This window comes from Danio rerio, chromosome 20 (genome assembly GCF_052040795.2).
Source record: "Danio rerio strain M-AB ecotype USA chromosome 20, GRCz13ab, whole genome shotgun sequence".
NCBI classification, from domain to species: Eukaryota; Metazoa; Chordata; class Actinopteri; order Cypriniformes; family Danionidae; genus Danio; species Danio rerio.
The window spans coordinates 43,962,501-43,981,440 of record NC_141040.1 but is presented as its reverse complement, the minus strand read 5'-3'; the positions used below and the strand labels follow the sequence as shown (position 1 = coordinate 43,981,440).

The 18,940-nt window shown below is 32.9% G+C and overlaps 1 protein-coding gene across 25 annotated transcripts in view; it reads left to right on the top strand.

The window, feature by feature from the left end:
- tpd52l1 (tpd52 like 1) overlaps positions 1-18,940 on the top strand; it is a 42,911-nt gene that overhangs the window by 17,834 nt on the left and 6,137 nt on the right. For 9 of the 25 annotated variants that reach the window (XM_087296856.1, XM_087296855.1, XM_087296851.1 and 6 more), the window contains 3 exon segments: positions 942-1,057; positions 4,312-4,460; positions 14,684-14,785. In XM_087296856.1, coding sequence (XP_087152982.1) covers positions 942-1,057; positions 4,312-4,460; positions 14,684-14,785 — 367 coding nt within the window. 25 annotated transcript variants of the gene reach the window in all.

The window sequence follows — 18,940 nt, the reverse complement described above, 5'->3', positions numbered from 1 at the left end:
ATTAATAACATTGTTAATGTAAAAATGCACATCCCAATTACAAAAAAAAAACTAAACTCGTCACAAATAAAACAAAATGAATTACTTGCATCAATAAAAAATTAACTACAATATCAAAATATTAAAATAGTTGATGATTTATTTATTTAAGCTAAGTATGTGTAAATACACTGTTATTCAGCAAGGATGCATTCATATTACCAAAACTGTCTCTATTTATTAAACAATTTATTCATCAAAAAACTTTAAACAGATGTGTCAGTGCACAATCAGCACAAGTGTTTCAACATTATCAATAATGAATGTTGCTTAAACATAGCAATTTTGTTTAGACCTGGTCTTAAGTACATTGTAAAAAACAATATGACAAGAAGTCATGATAACAAATGTTTTTGCTACTTTATCTTATTTTGATAAGTTAATCGGGTTGCAACTACATTTTTTGAGTCATGCAAAACTTAACTTCATATTTTAGTCAGGTTCAAGGATTATAGTTAACCCAATCTACCTTTGGGTAACCGAATTTAATTAAAAAAATATATATAATTATAATAATGTTTCATATGTTTCTTAATATTAGAGTTATACTTTGTTTTACTGTGATTGACCACTGGTGAGTATTAACTAGAATTAACTTAATTCTAACCAATGCAATACTTTAAATATTAGTGTATGTTGGATTGGCATGAGGATAGAAGTGTTCATAAAAAAAAATAACTAAAATAAATGTTATTATGGATAATAAACACATTTTCCTATGTTTTAAATATGAACTTTTGAGACTTTTTGGGGGGTTTTGCCATCATTTAGCAATGGCCAGTTGATTGACTTTACACAAGTTACTTCTGTGAAATCTAATGCCCTTTCATAGATTTGTACATTTGACTGAAACATGTTAACAAATCTTTCATTGTTCTTCTATTTTTGTACATTTATTGCAGGTTTATTAGACAAGGAGTCTCTAAAGGAAGCGGATGAGGACATGGTGTCAGAAGTGGACCTTAACAACACATACACAGAAGAGGAGCGAGAGGAAATGGAGAATGAGTTGACTAAGGTACTTTACTTAGTGTTCAGTTCTGTCATGCACTTTTTTTGCACATTCAGTTGAAGTCAGAATTATTAGCCCCACTTTTAATCTTTTTTTAAATATTTCCCAAATTATGTTTAACAGAGCTAGGAAATTTGGCTGTCTTTTTTTAAAAACATTTTAAGGTCAAAATTATTAGCCCCTTTAAGCATTTTTTTCGATAGTCTACAGAACAAACAATCGTTATACAATAACTTGCCTAATTACCCTAACCTGCCTAGTTAACCTAATTAATCTACCTGTAGATAAGCCTTTAAATGTCACTAAGCTGTATAGAAGTGTCTTAAAAATATTTAGCAAAATATTACTTACTGTCATCATGGCAAAGATAAAATAGATCAGTTATTAGAAATGAGTTATTAAAACTATTATGTGTTGAAAAAAAAAATTTCTTCTCTCAGTTAAACAGAAATTGGGGAAAAAATAAACAAGGGGGCTAATAATTCTGACTTCAACTGTACATTCAAAGTTCAAATCATGGGTTGTGCTTCCGTAATGGGAAACTTCCACTTCAAAGAACTGAGAAATAATTATAAAATAATATTTGATTATATTTATGATTGTTCATCCAGATTATTTTTGCTGTGTACTTTCTATAATACGATAATATTTAACCTCCTAGGGCTTAGTATCCACATACGTGGACAGCACATTTTAGCTCTTAAGTGGCTATTTGAAATACTTTGAATGTTTTGTATATTGTTACAGACGTACAGTGTCATCCTGTTTTGCAGCATATGAAATGTCCTAAACACTATTTTTAACTGACCAAAATGGGGAAAAAAATGTTGTTTTTACTCTCTGATAGTCAAAACATGTTTAATAACATTTAAATTTTATATATGCATTAAAAACAGTCAGGAAAGAGCATCATAACAAAAGATGATATTAGGTTTTATTCTAATTAGGTTCCAGTAAGCCCAAATAGCAAAGAGAAATAAAAAATGCATGTAAAAAAAACACTTTTGGCCTTAAGATGTTAAAGGGGTCATGATCTGAGATTTCAACTTTCAATTTTAGCTTTTGGTATTTAAGAAGTCAGCATACTAAAATAATACCATGTAAGTTTCAGGGCTGAAAATATCCTTGTTGTTAATATATGTAATATACGTAAATAATATCATAGGTAGTACACCATCTCTAATTAATATTTAAGATATTAATATTATTAATATATAAGAGTAATTTTGTTGCTCCACCCACTGATTCATGCATGGGTGTCCACAGATGCATTCAGTTCCTCACAGAAACTGAATCAAATTGATTAGAATACTAGTTTACTACACAGAAATTTTATCCAATCAGAGCAGTGGAATTTTCTTCCAAGCCATCAGAAAGATGGCGTCAAGATTATTTAAAAAGTATTATTACTTGATGATTTAGATTTTTTCGAGAGAAATCTACATGGATATCATAAATGATCCTCTGGTGACAAAATAAATCAATAAAAGAGCTAGTTCATGATCACTTTCACATGTCTTTAATATTACTACAGTAAGGCTTGTTTCAAGTTTTGGGTTAATCATGGTCTGCTGAAAGTAATTTGTTTATTTGATTAAGTTTCTTTTTAGGATTTGATATATAGTGTGAAATATGAGGAGATTTTAAGCACTTCAATAATTATTTACAGTGTAACAGAGTCACTCCCATAATTCATCATAGGGTGTTGGGAGAATGTGGATGGATAAGGACTGGTTGTCCTCAGAAAAAAAGGGTTGCTTTTGTACTCAAAGGCCTCAAAGCTAAAGCAGAAATGGTCCTGCCTATTATGTAAATTTTGCACATTTGCATGATGTGACTCAATGCAAAAAGTGAACATGTACTATTGGCTCAGGAAGCCACTTTTATCTGTTATAACCTTTAAAAAAAATGAGGATGGAAATGATTCAATTATATTAAAGCTGATAGTACTGCCATGTGATCTGGTCTTTAGTACTGTACCATTGTTTGCTGAGCTGTTGCCGCACAGAAATGGTCTGCATTATCTCATGCAAAGCATACACTCATGATTGAAAATCATGTGACCAAAGCTTTCCTTTTTTCCTTGAGCTACTTTATCCTCCCAAATCTTCATGGTCCACTGAGTGATTCAAGTCTGACGTTAACAGTGACACAGTTTGAGAAAGAAGACACATAATATTCACTTTTTTCTGAACAAGAATGATGGGAGGCATTTCCGTTTTAGAGAACTTCCATTCAAAATGACTGATATGAATCATTTAAAACAATAGGGTAATGTGTTAGTTCATATCTGTATGGCTGAATAATCTCTACAGTTCTATTATAGTCTATTTTTATCTGTCAGGAAAATAATATAATGCTTTTTTTGATATCACAAGAATATTTGACCAGTTTGCTAAAATATATGACACATGTTCATTCATAGTAGAAAGAAACATGTTATTCCTGATGGCATTGGGCTAGTCTGTGTTAGAAATGTGCTAGCGACATTAATCCATGTTAACAATATGTTCACCATGCTAGACATGTGTTAATTCCTGCTAGCAACATACAAATTCAGGAGAAAGATGTGCTAATTTATGTTAGCAGTGTGCTAATTCATTATTTACAGTGCAAAACAATCCATGGTAACTAATGAAGAAACGTTAATTTGTGTTCAAAACATGCTAACTTGTGCTAGCAGTGACTAATTCATGCTAGCATACACAGAAATGTGCTAGAAGCTTGCCATATGATATGTTAACATATGCTTGAATGTTATTTTGTGTTAGAAACATGCTATTCCTTATAAAACTTTTACATGCTAGACAAATGCTGTTAAATCTGATGTTAGAAACATGCTTGCTGCATGATAATACATGTAACATGATAAACATTTTAACAACATGTTAAATAGACTAGTCTAAACATGCTAGCTACTTGCTAATAGAGACTCTGATTTATCTGGGTACTTTAAGCCTACATCAAAGTTTATCTTCTATTTTGCTAATACATGTCTCACTTTTAGCATTGCAATTTAATGTACGATGGTTGAAGAGTCTATATATTTGTATGCTTTTTGAAACAATTATTATTTATTCCAGTAATTCTGATTAGATTCTTGCAGCAAACTTGTGTTGGCAGTTGATGTTTAGTGATTATTTTGCTGTGATAATTTTCAAAGCATCAGAAAGGTAGAACTGAATTAGTTGTTCATATCCCTGTTATATATAAATCTAAGAGCAGCTCAGCCACAAACTTTGTCTTATTTTTGTTGTCAGTTAGAAGAAGAAATCACTACTTTGAAACAAGTCCTGGCCTCCAAAGAGAAGCGTCACTTGGAGTTGAAACAGAAACTGGGGATCACGGCTCTGAGTGAACTGCGGCACAACTTCAACAAGAGCTGGAATGACATGCAGACCAGCACAGTGTAAGTAGTATTTGCTAAAGCCAGCAAGTTCATTTTTATCTTATTATTATTTTTATTCATTTTTTTTATTTTTATTTTGATGGTTTATGATGATACAGATGCGTCATGCATGCTTTTTTAAGTTGACAGCAGTTGTTGTTCTTGCTCACTTGGTGCATTATGAGAGAAAACATATAAAAAAAACCTTTTTCAAACTGAAAGAGATAAATTCCGAGCATGTATGAGAGCATATAACATAACATTTTATTTTTATGACCAGACATAGAAAAGAAGGGTTTTATTTGCCAAATTAGTCACTCTAGGTCTTTATTCTAGCACATAATACTCTAAACACTATCAGTTGATTTGTTTATTTATCACTTCCTGTGTGTGTTGCCTGTTTTTGTTAAATCGCTGAATGCTGCCTCAATTGTAAGTTACTTTCGACAAAAGCGTCTGACTAAATGAATGTAAACGAGATAAAAGGTTTTACATTACATTAAATATGATTTTAAGTCTGATATAAGATAACTCAAAACTTATGCATTTTTAAAAACATCCATCAAAGGCCAGTGTCACCCATGTGACGGAAGAACGGGGAAAAAATTATACATGTTGGACTTACTGCAATGGTATCATGAAGCGCCGCAGACATGGTATCGGTTGTCATAAACTATGCCACATGACACGAGGACAAATGATTGAATCTTGTGTCTTGATGCCCATTTGGCGTTTACGAATCCCCATGACACCCTACACCCTGAGGGAATCATGCCAAAATTGTGACAAAATGTGAACTGACCCGGGCTTTATTTGTATTTATTGTAGAATGATGTAACCTCGGTCAAGCCTTTTAGTTAAATGTGAAAATGTAAAGACTACTACTAGACTGGGACTGGGAGCACTTGATGGATGTTTTTAAAAATGCATGAATTTTGAGTTATCAACTTATATATTTAATGTTTTTTTCTGTAAAACTTTTAATTTCACATTTACATGTAGTAAGAAACTTTTGTTCAAAGTGACTTACAGTTGAGGCGGCATACAGCGATTCAATAAAACTGGCAACGTGTTAATTATAATTAAGTGCTAATTATATTTATGAACTGATAGTGTTCAGAGAATTATGTGCTAGAGTAAAGAGGGGGTGTTTTTTAGTAGAGTCTTTCTACAGGTGGTTTATCAAACCCACTCACCTGTGCGAACACACTTTTGTGTCTTTATTTTATATATATTTTTATTTTTTTGAGATATGGAGTGATTGTAAGATAGCGTCTGGTACAAAACTGGTGCAAGTGTCAGTTAAAGTGTCAGAGAGATGAAATAATTAATTAAAATGTTTGTTTGTTTGTGTTCATTTTTAATTATGTATTGTTATATTAAAGCAAAATTGTAGTATGTTTTTAACTAAATTGATCTTGCCGTGAAATAGCCATAAGTGGCAACAAATACAAAAATACGAAAAAATTAAAACTTGTTTTTACCTCAGAAAAATCTTAATTTTTATTTTATTTTGAAGAATACAGAGAGTTTAAATGTCACAATTTATACTTTTAAAAAAATAATCAGAATTGTAAGATATAACCACATCATTGTAAGGACAAAAAAGTCTGCATTCTGAAAAGTTAAATGTTAAAATGGCTTTTTTTTCATTGCTAAAACAAGCATCCATTAAGGCCAGGGGTGTTCAAACTCGGTCCTGGAGGGCCGGTGTCCTGGAGAGTTTAGCTTAACCTTAATCAAACACACCTGAACCAGCTAATCAAGCTCTTACTAGATATACTAGAACAGGGGTCACCAATCTCGTTCCTGGATGTCTGGTGCCCTGCAGGGTTTAGCTCCAACTTCACCTGCCTGGGTGTTTCAAGTATACCTAGTAAGACCTTGATTAGCTTGTTCAGGTGTTTTTGAATAGGGGATCAGGACACCAGACCTCCAGGACCAAGTTTGGCCACCCATGATTAAGAACAAAAGTGGAAAAAGTATAGCATCAGCAGCAGTAGCAGCAGTATCAGTAGCAGTAGTAGTAACAGTAGTACTAGTAGTTCATACACGTTAAATATATTTTTTTTTCCATGCTGAAATTCAGTTCACAACCAGATTATTAAGAAAAACACATCTGAAGTTAACCTAATTTATTTCTTGTCTGTTGCACAATCCGTTTAAGCAACACTAACAATATAAACCACCAGCAGAAGTGTTGTTTTCTTGTTTGTTTATTCCACTTCCCTGCAGCAAAATTTACATTGACCTGTTTTTTTTTTATGTTGTTGTTGTTGTCCATTAACTTGCCTTTTTAATATTGAGAATGAATTGCAGTCAAAAAGAGCATGTTGAAACAGCGGTGTTTCCCCTGTCAGTGTATATTGAGGTTATTGCCATCACAATGAGATCCATATCTGCTTCAGTTCACATTCACCCAGATAAACAATGATGTTCTGACTCACACAAACCATTTGCACACACAAAAAAAATGTCCATGCTGATCCTAGCTGAACATCTCTCTTCCTGTTTTTAAGCACACACTGAAAATGCGCATGAATAAATGAGCTATTATTGCCAATGAAACGGCAATAGTGTAAGATTTACTTTAAAAAACATCTTGATAATTCTTTTGTAGTATTATAGTTAGGGTCGTGAGATTTGGGGAAAATGTCTTTTTTTCATTCATTTATTTTTTTTTTATTATTTTATAGATATTGCGATTTCGGTTAGGTTTTGTAGTGAAGCTTCAGCTCAATAATCTGTATTGAAGCTTCTTACTGCTAAAATGCAGTGAGCAGAACTGAAAAAATTTCAACTTATATTAGGAAACAACTCTGAAATCGTACTTTGCTTGCTAGATTGAGTGTCACTGGCATGACTTTTGTTGACTTTTTAGCAAGCCATTCCTCATATAGCCATATCTGGTCCTTTTTTAGGCGCTGGTTGTTGTATTTCCTCGTGCTGTGGCAACAATTCTGCGACAGCTCTTACAAATTGCCTAGTTTTGTTTGGTGTCTTTGACTTTGAAGCCAAGATATTCCCATATTACAGACCTGCTGTTTTTCTTTTATATTAATTCGTCTATTACTGCTTCTGAAGCGGCAGATGCCATCATCCCACTTGTTCGCGCTTTCCTGTTTGTTGTTTTATTGTGGGCGTTCCGCATAGTTTTGTTGTGTAATTCTGATTCAGCAGAACAAAAGTGTGCTCACTTTATTGGCTAGTAAGGCTGTCACACACAGACAACAGTCATGAATTTCCACTGGATGGGGAAGATAAATAATATATATTTCATATCGCAGCCTCTTGCAATTATCTAATCGCAATGTTTAAAATAGCGGTTTCAATTTGATTTTGATTAATCGCACTGCCCTAATTTTAGTAATATTGTTCACTGTCACTGCTCGGAATAAAACCTAATAAGATTTAATAAGGTATTGTTTTTACATAGATTATAGCATGATTAATGTTCTTTTAATAACATAATAATATAAAAAGATACTATGGATAGGGGGTTGAATGGAGAAAAACAATGCGTAGAGGTTTATAATTACATTAGAGATAAATATAGACATCACTTTTGGTTTGTTTAGTGAACTGGTCATGTTTATTATTTATGCATTTTTTATATGGCTATTGGTGTTTATTATTATATTTTAATATTAATTCTTAATAATGATTATTTGGTATTATAGTGGTATTTTAATATGAGTGAGATACAATAGTTTTAAAATTAGTACTTTTAATCTATTTTTAAAATTTATTTTTGTTTTCTTTTTTCAAAAGTTTAATGGATGAATAAAATATAATATTATTTATTCATTTTCCTTCATCTTAGTCCCTTTATTCATCAGGGGTCGCCACAGCGGAATGAACCGCCAACTTATCCAGCACATGTTTTACAGAGTGGATTCCCTTCAAGCTGCAACCCATAACTGGGAAACATCCATGCACACTCATTTACACATACACTACGCCCAATTTAATTTAGTCTAGTGGTTCTCAAACTGTGGTACGTATTCTACTAGTGGTATGTGGGCTTCCTTCTAGTGGTACACAGAGGAATCAAATATGTCATATGTACATGCTACATACATTTAAAAACTTATTAAAAATGATTTATTTATGAATATGATGACATATAGCCTATGTTTCCAAATGTTGAAAAATAGGCTACTATGTTAGTACTTCACAGTTTTTTTTTTTTACTTTTTAAGAACAGTAACCTATCATTTTTAACTTTTAAAAGCACATTTTAATTTAAATGTTGACGTTTTTAGTGTTTTTATTTGTCTTTATTTTTCTTTTTTTTACATGTAAACAGTGCAGTGTTAATAGTCGAACTATTTATAATGTTTAAAGTGGCTGCCAATAATATTCTTATTAATAGGAATTAATATGCCTCATTTTTGACCTGTACAAATCTGTAGCTGCTTTACTGGGCCTACTACGCTACTGTATTTCAATCCGGGTCATTATGGTGGTACTTGGAGAGACATTTTTTTTTTCTGAGGTGGTGCTTGGTGAAAAAAGTTTGAGATCCTCTGGTTTAGTCAATTAACCTATAGCGCATGTCTATGGACTTGTGAGGGAAACAAGAGCACCCGAAGGAAACCCATGCCAACAAGGGGAGAACATGCAAACTCCAGACAGAAATTCCAACTGACCCAGCTGGGACTCGAACCAGCGGCCTCCTTGCTATGAGGTGACAGTGCTAACCACTGAGCCACCATGTCGCCCCATAAAATAAATTAATACAAAAAATTATTATAATATATAAAATATATTATTATATTTGCATGTCCCTCAATTATTATTGTAATTACAGTAGCGTCTACAGGTATATTATTTAAAATGTATTAATTAGATTATTTATTATATTCCCATTTTTGTGTTTTTTTTTTATTTTTGACAGATAGCATCTACAGGTTTTTCAATTTTGATTAATTATTAAAATATACCTGTGTTGCTCTAGTTATTCAGTAACTACAGTGACGTGCTAACCAGCCTCTGAAATAAATAGCCCTTCTCGTATGTCAGTTGTCTTGGTGAGGTGTTCGGCAGATGAGAACGATCAGATAGCATCTGTTGACCAATATGGATGATTTCTGTGTTAGCATCAGGTGAAACTCTCATCAGATGATTAGATTTCAGTTGCTTTGTGTCTCTGTAAACCACATATACTTGTACGCACAAACATACTCACTTGTACAGCTATCTTTATTGGGACTTCCCTTTGACGTAATGATTTTTATACTGTACAGATTGTATATTCTATCCCCCTATCCCAACCACCCACACACGCACCATAACAAACACATATTACTTAAAGTGTTTTATGTAATTATTGTCATATCTCTTATCAGCTCGATTACAAAAAAAAAGAAGCATTTATTTCCTAGTTTTCCTTTGGTGAGTTGTTTTTAATTGTATTCTTCAGATCAAAGCAGAATTTCTTCCTGTTTTTTACGAGATCACAGAAAAGCAGAAGAGAAGTGTTTCCTGCCTGAAGTTCGGGAAAAACACGTTTTTGTTGTGTGCCTACAGTATACTCTACTTGATTCAAAGTTTATAATTTTTTCAGCCTTTTTTAAGGGGAAAGGCATGTCTAATATTTAAATTAAATATTTAATGCAATCTGACATCCAAAACAAGCACTCAAAAATGCTGCTTGTTCAAAGTACGTATGTAAAATGATCTGAAACAACACAATTCTTAAGTTTTTTTTATTGTTTTATGTAATCAACATGACATTTATGTTGTTGCGATACTGAATTCCGCTACCAATCGGTACTGAAATTTTAAAAACGTCCATTTCGAGCTATTTTGATCAAATGGAAGGATTCTCATCCTCCCACTCATGCTCATTGTATTAGAGAAGCTATGTCTTTTCCCTATTTGGAAACAATCAGGTTTTCACTAAGAGGGTCAGTGGGGACATTTTTTTTTTTTTTTTTTTGGTATGGCAACCTTTTATTGATTATGTGAAAAATCTCAAGCAATTAGATTTTGCTGTACAAATGGTGTGTATGGTTATATGTTTGTATTTTTAAAAACATTGAATTTATATATATATATATATATATATATATATATATATATATATATACATATATGTGTGTGTGTTTGTGTGTGTGTGTTTTTTTTATTTTATTTTTTATTATTATTATTATTATTATTTGTATTTGGACCTCCATGTACAATTGTATATTTGTTCATTTTTGGCTAATGTGAGCACTATCCCACTGTTGGATTGGTATGGGTCAGTGGTTTGTATTTGTAATAAAGTTCACGGCCCTTTGGCCGCCGGGAAGAAGGAGGTGGAGAACGGAGGTGCAGGTGCACTTACGCGGCGGCCTCATTCCTGTCCCACGGCACTCGGCCACGCCCCCTCGCCACAGTATTGTTGTTTTTTCTGGTTTGAAAAGCTTAAAGTCAATAAAAATATCTAAACCTCAAACGTCAATTTCCCGCTAACATTTGAGCGCTGGTCTGTCTATGAGCTGACATACTGACATATTGTGAAAATGTACCTTCGTATACATTTCTGGAGTGCAAATTATTTAGCCAGAGTTACGTATGACTGCATTTCATCCTTAAAAGAACGCTACAGGGTGGTATGACACTGCCAACGGCTTCTGTTTCCTTTCGCGCTACCAGCTGACAACTACATCCGTGTGGATGGCTGTTCAGCTGTCACCAGTTTCCCCATTTGCTCGCTGTGTGCGTCGGCAGACTTGAGATAGAGGGAGGAGTTGACCGCGATCACGTGGTTCGAGTCTGACAAAGAACGGTTCCAAAAAGTAGGTAAATCAAAAACAAAAGGCAGAAAATTAATGAACAAGTAAATAACAGGGTGAGATCTGAAAATGCCAGAAAAATCAGGCGGCCACGGAGGCTTTCCTTTTTCTTAATTGCTTTTGAAAACACTGTCTGTTATGTTTAGGAAAGGCAGTGGGCAGGTTAATCTATGCTTTTGAAAACACTTTTGGTTGGTTTTAGGGAAGGGGGTTTGTCGGGTGATATTAGTTGGTCGATCGGTCAGTCCGTCGACAGTGGCATCTGGTGGATTTACACGAGAACAGCAGGTGCAAATGGCACGCGAGAGAGAAATTTGAGACCTGAAAAAGCGTACACAGCGGCCTCTAGTGGATTCACAAAAACAAAAACTGCAAAAAAAGTGAGAGGGTGCTCGCTGCAGAGCCATTTGAGCAGAGCTGAGCTCCATCGAGGGGGAGCATGAGCTCTCGTTCTGCCTCCTGTAAGCTGTTTTAATGCGTACACCAACCCCACCCCTAACCCTACCCCCAGTGACATCACTCGTAGAAGAAGTGCAAAAAAGGTGGAGCTCAAGCTCAAGCTCCCCCTCGCTGGAGCTCAGCTCGCCCAAATGGCTCTGCAGCGAGCACCACTTGAAAAAAGTACCTCCTGTGACTATTTTGCGCTGTCCAAAAATGTATACAGGGGCATGTATCCATAATGAGCCTGGGTTGCAAACAATCAATCCGCTGATGAATCTGCACCGCTTTAAAACGATCCAGTCCCAAACTTGGTAAACAGCCATGAAGTGTGGTGAACTAGTAACTTTCACGGCCAATCACAGTCATTTCTCAACAGCACTTAAATGTTAGTGGAAATGGACGTTTTTTTTTTGTTTTTAGTGCCATGAAATTCAGCATCGTGACAACATTACTTGAAATTGTAAAAATCATCAAGTTAACTTAATTGATTTGCGTTGAGACAACATGAAGGCAGTGTGTGGAACCCAGCATTTCTTTCAGAGTGAGGGGTTCAAAAACATCTGATGCCAGCCAACAAGATGTTTTAAAAAAAAAAAAAAAACTACAATAAAGTAAAACTTGCTAAAAGACTAGTACTATTATACAATAAATCAAATAAAAACCTATCTTGACTATTATAATAATACTTTAACTTCTATAATACGTTAATACTTTAATAATACATTACTGTCTACACTGCATGTTACAATATTAAAAATTTTGTTTAAAATTATTCTTGCTTAAATACCATAGCTTTTTTGTGTTGGTGGAATTCTAGTAAAATTATATAAAGTACAAATAAAAAATGTCAGTGTGTAAATAAGTTGGTCAATTCAATTCAGTTATATTTAGCAGATTTAAAAACAACCATCATTCACCAAAGTGCTTCACAATGTCAGAAAAAAAAATACAAATAAATACAAATAAAATAAAAAGCATTGTATTGTATTGAAAAACTCAACTCGAAGTGAACGCCAATGTATACAGGTGTGTCTTAAGCCCCAGTCAGATCACACAATATTGTCACGATTTCGGCACGATATTCTTGATGTAGGGTGTTGTTGGGATTCAAAAGCAACTAATGGGCATCGTGACACAAGATTCAATTGTTTCTTCTTGTGTAATGTGGCATAGTTCACGACAACCGATACCATGTCTGCGACACCTCAAATGTCTATCATTGTTTTCTCATTCTTCACGATGAGTTCTGTCACGTGGGTGACACTGCAATAGGAAACATCATTTCTCAGTTATCTTAATGTGTGCTGTCGTTAATGCGCTGGTCAGGTAATCAAAAATAGGCTGTATATTTACTTATGGGTGGGTCACAGGTGGATATGATTAATCATTATTTATGTGAACTTTACCTTTTCATGTTTTAAGGAATTTTATCTGACACTGGCACAAATGTGCAGACATCTCAATTCTCACAATGAGTTTCTGAGTTCACTCAGCCTTCCAACAGAGTTTGTTCCTCTGAGGTAATCTGGGAACATGTTTATTGCGTGTCTTGCTTATTTAATTTTGTCATTAATAGTGAAAAAAGTTTATTATAGGCTCCTCTGAAACTGTGAATATTTCACTTAAACTTTATTTAGGCTAGATTGTTATTTTATTTAACAAACCAACACAATCTCACAGTGTTTTGATGCATATAGCGGACTTGTTTTGAAGCACATCACATTAAATGTTATTCGTTATTCTTGTTTATCAATAACTGACCAACGAAAGATACATTAAAATTAAAATAAAAACTATAGCAAACGAAATTTGTTTCAAAAAGATATTTTTAGAAGAAAAATATACTAATTGTAGTTTTGTTTGAACCCCTCCACTACTCAACTATATGGGTGGATGATTTATTTAGCTCTGAGGAAAATAAGGATTTAATGAATGCTTCACTGTGATTGTATCACAAATCTCAGTTATATTTTTGCTCATTTTTTTTATATGTCATTATTTTAAATATTATGTCTTGAACATCTGATTTTTCCTTGCTGCTGCTTATTTGCCTTAATTTTCTCATCTCATTCGCGGCAAGTTCAGATGAAGTATTTAATAAACCCATGGCAGGACAATATACATTTAAGTTTTAAAGAAAATATCTTAATATTAAAAAGGAATCATAAGTTTGATCCTATCCATGTCGAAAGGAATGCCCTTGAATAATGTACTTAGTTGTCTGCAAGCATCAGTCTTTATTGAGATTGAAATAAGATAAAAAAAATTAAATTGAGATCTTGTTATAGCAACACTTGTGACTGCTTTCGAAAATAACACTCGTAGACGTCACAGGAAGACTGATTTGTTACCCACGACAAGTTAAGATTTTATCAAGAAACGAATCGCATAATCTGACAGAGTGACTTTCGTAACCGACAATCATGTGATCTGACCGTGGCTTAAAGCATTGATTTAAAAAGACCAACAGTTTGAGCACGTCTTACATGACTTGTAATGATAATGTTGTATGACTGTAATGTAACAATGAGAGATTGTAATGTAATAATGTTCACATTTTGTAAAGCTGCTTTATTATGATGATTATGTTAATAGTGCTACACAAATAAACTTGCATTGAAATAAATTAAATTATTGAACATTTATCCTAGTAAAAATATGATAATAAAATAAATAAGTTTGGAGCAGCCACAGAAAATAAACACTTTTTGCACATCACACAGTAACGTCCTATGTTTTTACTTTCACACAATTCTGTATTGCAATTTAGTTATATTTTAATTAATTGTGCCGCCACAGTTTACATTTTACATTTAATTATTAGCTTTTGATCTACTCCCAAAATAATCCACATAAACCCCCACTTGAAAACAAATAATTTTAGCAAACATACATGTTTTAAACTCTGTAACTTTTAAAAAAGCAAGACTCTGTTATGAATTAAAGAATGTTTAAATAGTTTATCAGATTTCCAGGCTATAATAAGATGACTTTGTTTTCTTTGTACTGTTCTGGCAGATATAAAAAGACGTCTGAGACTCTGAGCACAGCAGGACAGCGAACCTCAGCGGCTTTCAGTAACCTGGGCACCGCCATCAGCAGGAAGTTCGGGGATATGAGGTACCGTGTAACTTCCTCCTCCGCTTTATTTCTGCTCTCTCATCATTTCCTCTTTCTCTTCTGCAGGGATTTCCTACAAACACATACAGTAGTTAAGCATGAAATGGCAGTTTTGAGAGGTTTACTTCAGACGGTTTGTTTGAGCGGCATGTTTGTGTTGCGTAAGCCTCATGTAATCAGCTTTCAGTGGGCCAGACTGAGGGCAGATCCAGCTGGCAGAGAAATAAGAGCTGGCGATGACATGAAGAATTTACCAGCTCCTGGATGCTAGAGAGACAATAGAGGCTTTCAGAAATGCCACATAGATGAAGAATCGACTCTTGACATTTAGTTTGAGTTACTTAATATGGATTAATATGAATCAAAATGAGTATATATATATTAGTGTATATGTAACTACTGTATGTACAGTGGGGAAAATAAGTATTGAACACATTAATATTTTCCTGAATATGAAATTTCTAAAGGAGCTGTTGACATGAAATCGAACCAAATTTTGGTAAAAACCCAAACAAACATCGGTCTTGTCTATTAAATCTGTTCTTTAATGTGTATTTTCTACTGGATTCAAGCCATTCTATAGCCAGATTTCTTTCTCTGAAAACATTTGAGAGTTTCCTTGGCTGTGTTTTCATTGTTTTGCTGAAATGTCCACCCTGGTTTCATCTTCATCATTCTGCTTGTGTAGATGTTGGACTGAAGCAGCTAATATTTATTTACAATGATGAAGGGCAGAGGATTGATCAATAACTGATGAGATTCCAGCTGCTGTCTGGGCTTTCACTGCCTTTCTGCACCTCCTTCATGTGTTCAAAACTTTTTCCCTCTGTCATTTCATTTTAACACATATAATTTAATTTGTATACTAATTAGGTTTGTTTTCTTTGCATGCTGTATATGAATTTCTTAGGTTGTTACCAACATCCGGGGAAAATTATGTGCACATTTTGTAGCACATAAAAAGCAGTGTTTGCATTATAGTTATTGTAAATAGCACTATACAAATAAACATAAATTAAAAATAGTAGAAATATGGGTAACACTTTAGTTTAGTTCATAATTCGCATGGTATTAACAAGCCATTAACTAACAATACTGACTTAATAAACTACCAGTTAGCTGTTTAATAATAATTAGTAAGGTAGAAGTTTAGGTTTTGGGTAGGATCAGCGGTGCAGAATTAGATCATACTTTATAACTACGAATGAACAGTTAATATCTTGATAATAGGCAGGTAATAAATCAGTAATTAATAGCATGAATTGTGACCTAAGCTAAAATGTTGCCAAAAAATGCTAATAAATGTATTCATATGTTCCTAAAACTAAATTAATGATCATATTTCTTCTTAGAAGTATACAAAGGTGAAAAGCCTTTTTATTTTACAAAGCAGATTTATTTTCACTGAACTTTTGCTCATATTCACCAAGGGTGCCAATAGTTTTGACCAGGATTGTATAATAATCTGAATCATTTCTCGTTTCCAACTTATATCTTCCTCCTGACTTTGCTTTAGCAAAATAATGTTGATTTGACTGTTAGTGGATGGTAATGTAGATCCAGCACCTCATTAACTTATTTTACTCCAGCATGTTTGGCCTTCAGGCTCTGTATCCCAGGAGGTATGTGTGTGTGTTGCCAGTCTGAAAAGCTTCTTTCTGCATGGTTTTCTGCTACAAGTTTGCAGTGGAAAATCCGCAAACTGCATGATTACAGACGATTACAGTTAAATAAAACAGGTTATTTTGGAGTGTAATGATACATTGATTTGTCTTTTGAAGTCTTTTGGTTCGGCACATACACAGTATACTATGTACTGTATCTGATTGTGAAGTGTTTTTTTTATCCACAGTTTTTTATCTATATTAATATATGAATAATATTGGTATTTTATGCCAATACTAAGACCAGTCTCTTTGATGCTGTCTCGTTTGAGGTGTGAATAAAACTTTGAGACATTTTATAGCATACCTCTTGCACAATAATGTCAATGTGTTGTGTGATTTGTTACTTTTCACAAAAAAGCAAAAAGTCTTTTAAATTCTGGAAATGAAAAGAATCAGTGCTATTTTTGAGGCCGTTAGTGTTTGATGTGGCATTATGATATCAAATTTCCAACAATTTGTTCAGTTAACCTCAGTTAATCACTAGAAGAAAAAAAAAAGATGCAATTTTATGTATAGTTTTTTTACTGGACTGCGACTAAGGTTTGTATCAAATCATTTGTGTATCATTACACCTCCACAAGTGATGCTTTTTGCTTCTCTTATTGCAATATTTTTGTTCTGTGACTAATATATTTAGGATTTTTTTAAAATCTGGCAACCTTTTTAAAAATAGCTAAAAAAAATGACTTTTTAATATTGTTTATAAGTCAAAATTCTTAGTAATGGTTTATAATTAATTAATAGTTGATATAAGCATACCTTCAGTATACTGTATAGTTCAAAATTTCTGTTTTGAAAGTGCTTGTACTGTAAATGTATAAAGCCAGATCAGTCTAAAAAATACATTTGCATTAAAAAAATTCATAAATGCACAACACAATTCATAAATCCACCACTCCAATTCGTAAATTAAAAACAATTCATCAATTCAAAACTAAAAAGCTAAAATTTTCCCCAAATGCTCACACATGCATCGTACATAAATACATTTAAAATGTTTACACAATTATGTATTTATGAAGTTCTTGGATTCCTTTCCTTATCCATTTATGAAGTATGTTAGATGTATTTATGAACCACTAATGTGCATTTGAAAATGCTCACACGAGCTCGAAGTCCTTTGAATTTGTCCGGTATTCTTGAGATCCTTCTGGCAGGACATAACTCATACACATCTTTGTTTTTGAAGGATACTCTTTCAGCCAATCGCGTTTTTTTTTTTATCCATCAGTCAAAATGTTATTTACTGAACTAACTCAAGGAGCTCCACCATTTAATTATTATTATTTCATATAAAATATATTTTTTAGCAGCATTATTAGACATTTGTCTTTAAATAGCATCATAGTATGTATGTATATATATATATATATATATATATATATATATATATATATATATATATATATATATATATATATATATATATATATATATATATATATATGTATGTATATATGTATATATGTATATATATATATGTATATATATATGTATATATATATACATATATATAATATTATATATAATTTTTTACATAAATATTATACTTTTGAAATGATAAATTGTGTTTTGAATTTATAAATTGGAGTAAATGTTATATTTTTGAGACTGATATGGCTTCATATTAGTGAGTTTAATGAAAACTTGACATCAATTGGATACATTTGTTGTACATTTATTTATTCACTTAATTTTACTTACTTTCTATCTCTGGTTTTATTCCTATAGTGTGTTTACCAGTAAAATTAACCAATACACTTGCTGTATTGTTAGATGTATTTCCTGCATGTTTTCCTGTTGATTTTAGTCTAAAATGACCAAAATCTTGTCATATGGCCTAATAATCTGTCAAAAGGAAAGATTTACCATGTTCTTTCTCTATCTCTATTTCTGATGCGCACCAAAGGTCATATTCTATTGGGTAAGATATTGTAGATCCCAGATAGAGATTAGCAATAGCTGGCTTCCTTCAGCTTCTGCATGTTACATGAGAACAGTGACCGTGCTGAAACCAAACCTGACTTTAAGACAGGACACAGTGTTTCCATTAATAATCAACATGACTGTGAAGGTGCATTCGATATCTGAGCCATTAATGTGAATGTTTCAAGATGATTTCTAGAGTGTCATCCTAACATTAATTCTAACAGCATGAGATGCCATAAACTCACATGGATGGTTCAGTCTTTCAGAATGTGTTGTAGCATTATAATTGCTGTATTTTTTATTGGAATTAGGGAGTCTTTGAAGCATCAATGATTCCATCAAGAGCCTTTAAAGTACTTTTCATTGGAGAAAAAAAGGTTCCATGTAGTGAAAATGCTTTTTTAAAAGGTTTTTACATTGAACATAAAGTGTTTTTTTTTTTTGTTTTTTTTAAGTAAGAGGTTAAGGAAACAATTAAGGCCCATGGTGTTTTTTACACACATTTTTTATTTCTCTTTGCTATTTGGGCTTATTTGAACCTAATTAAAATAAAACCTAA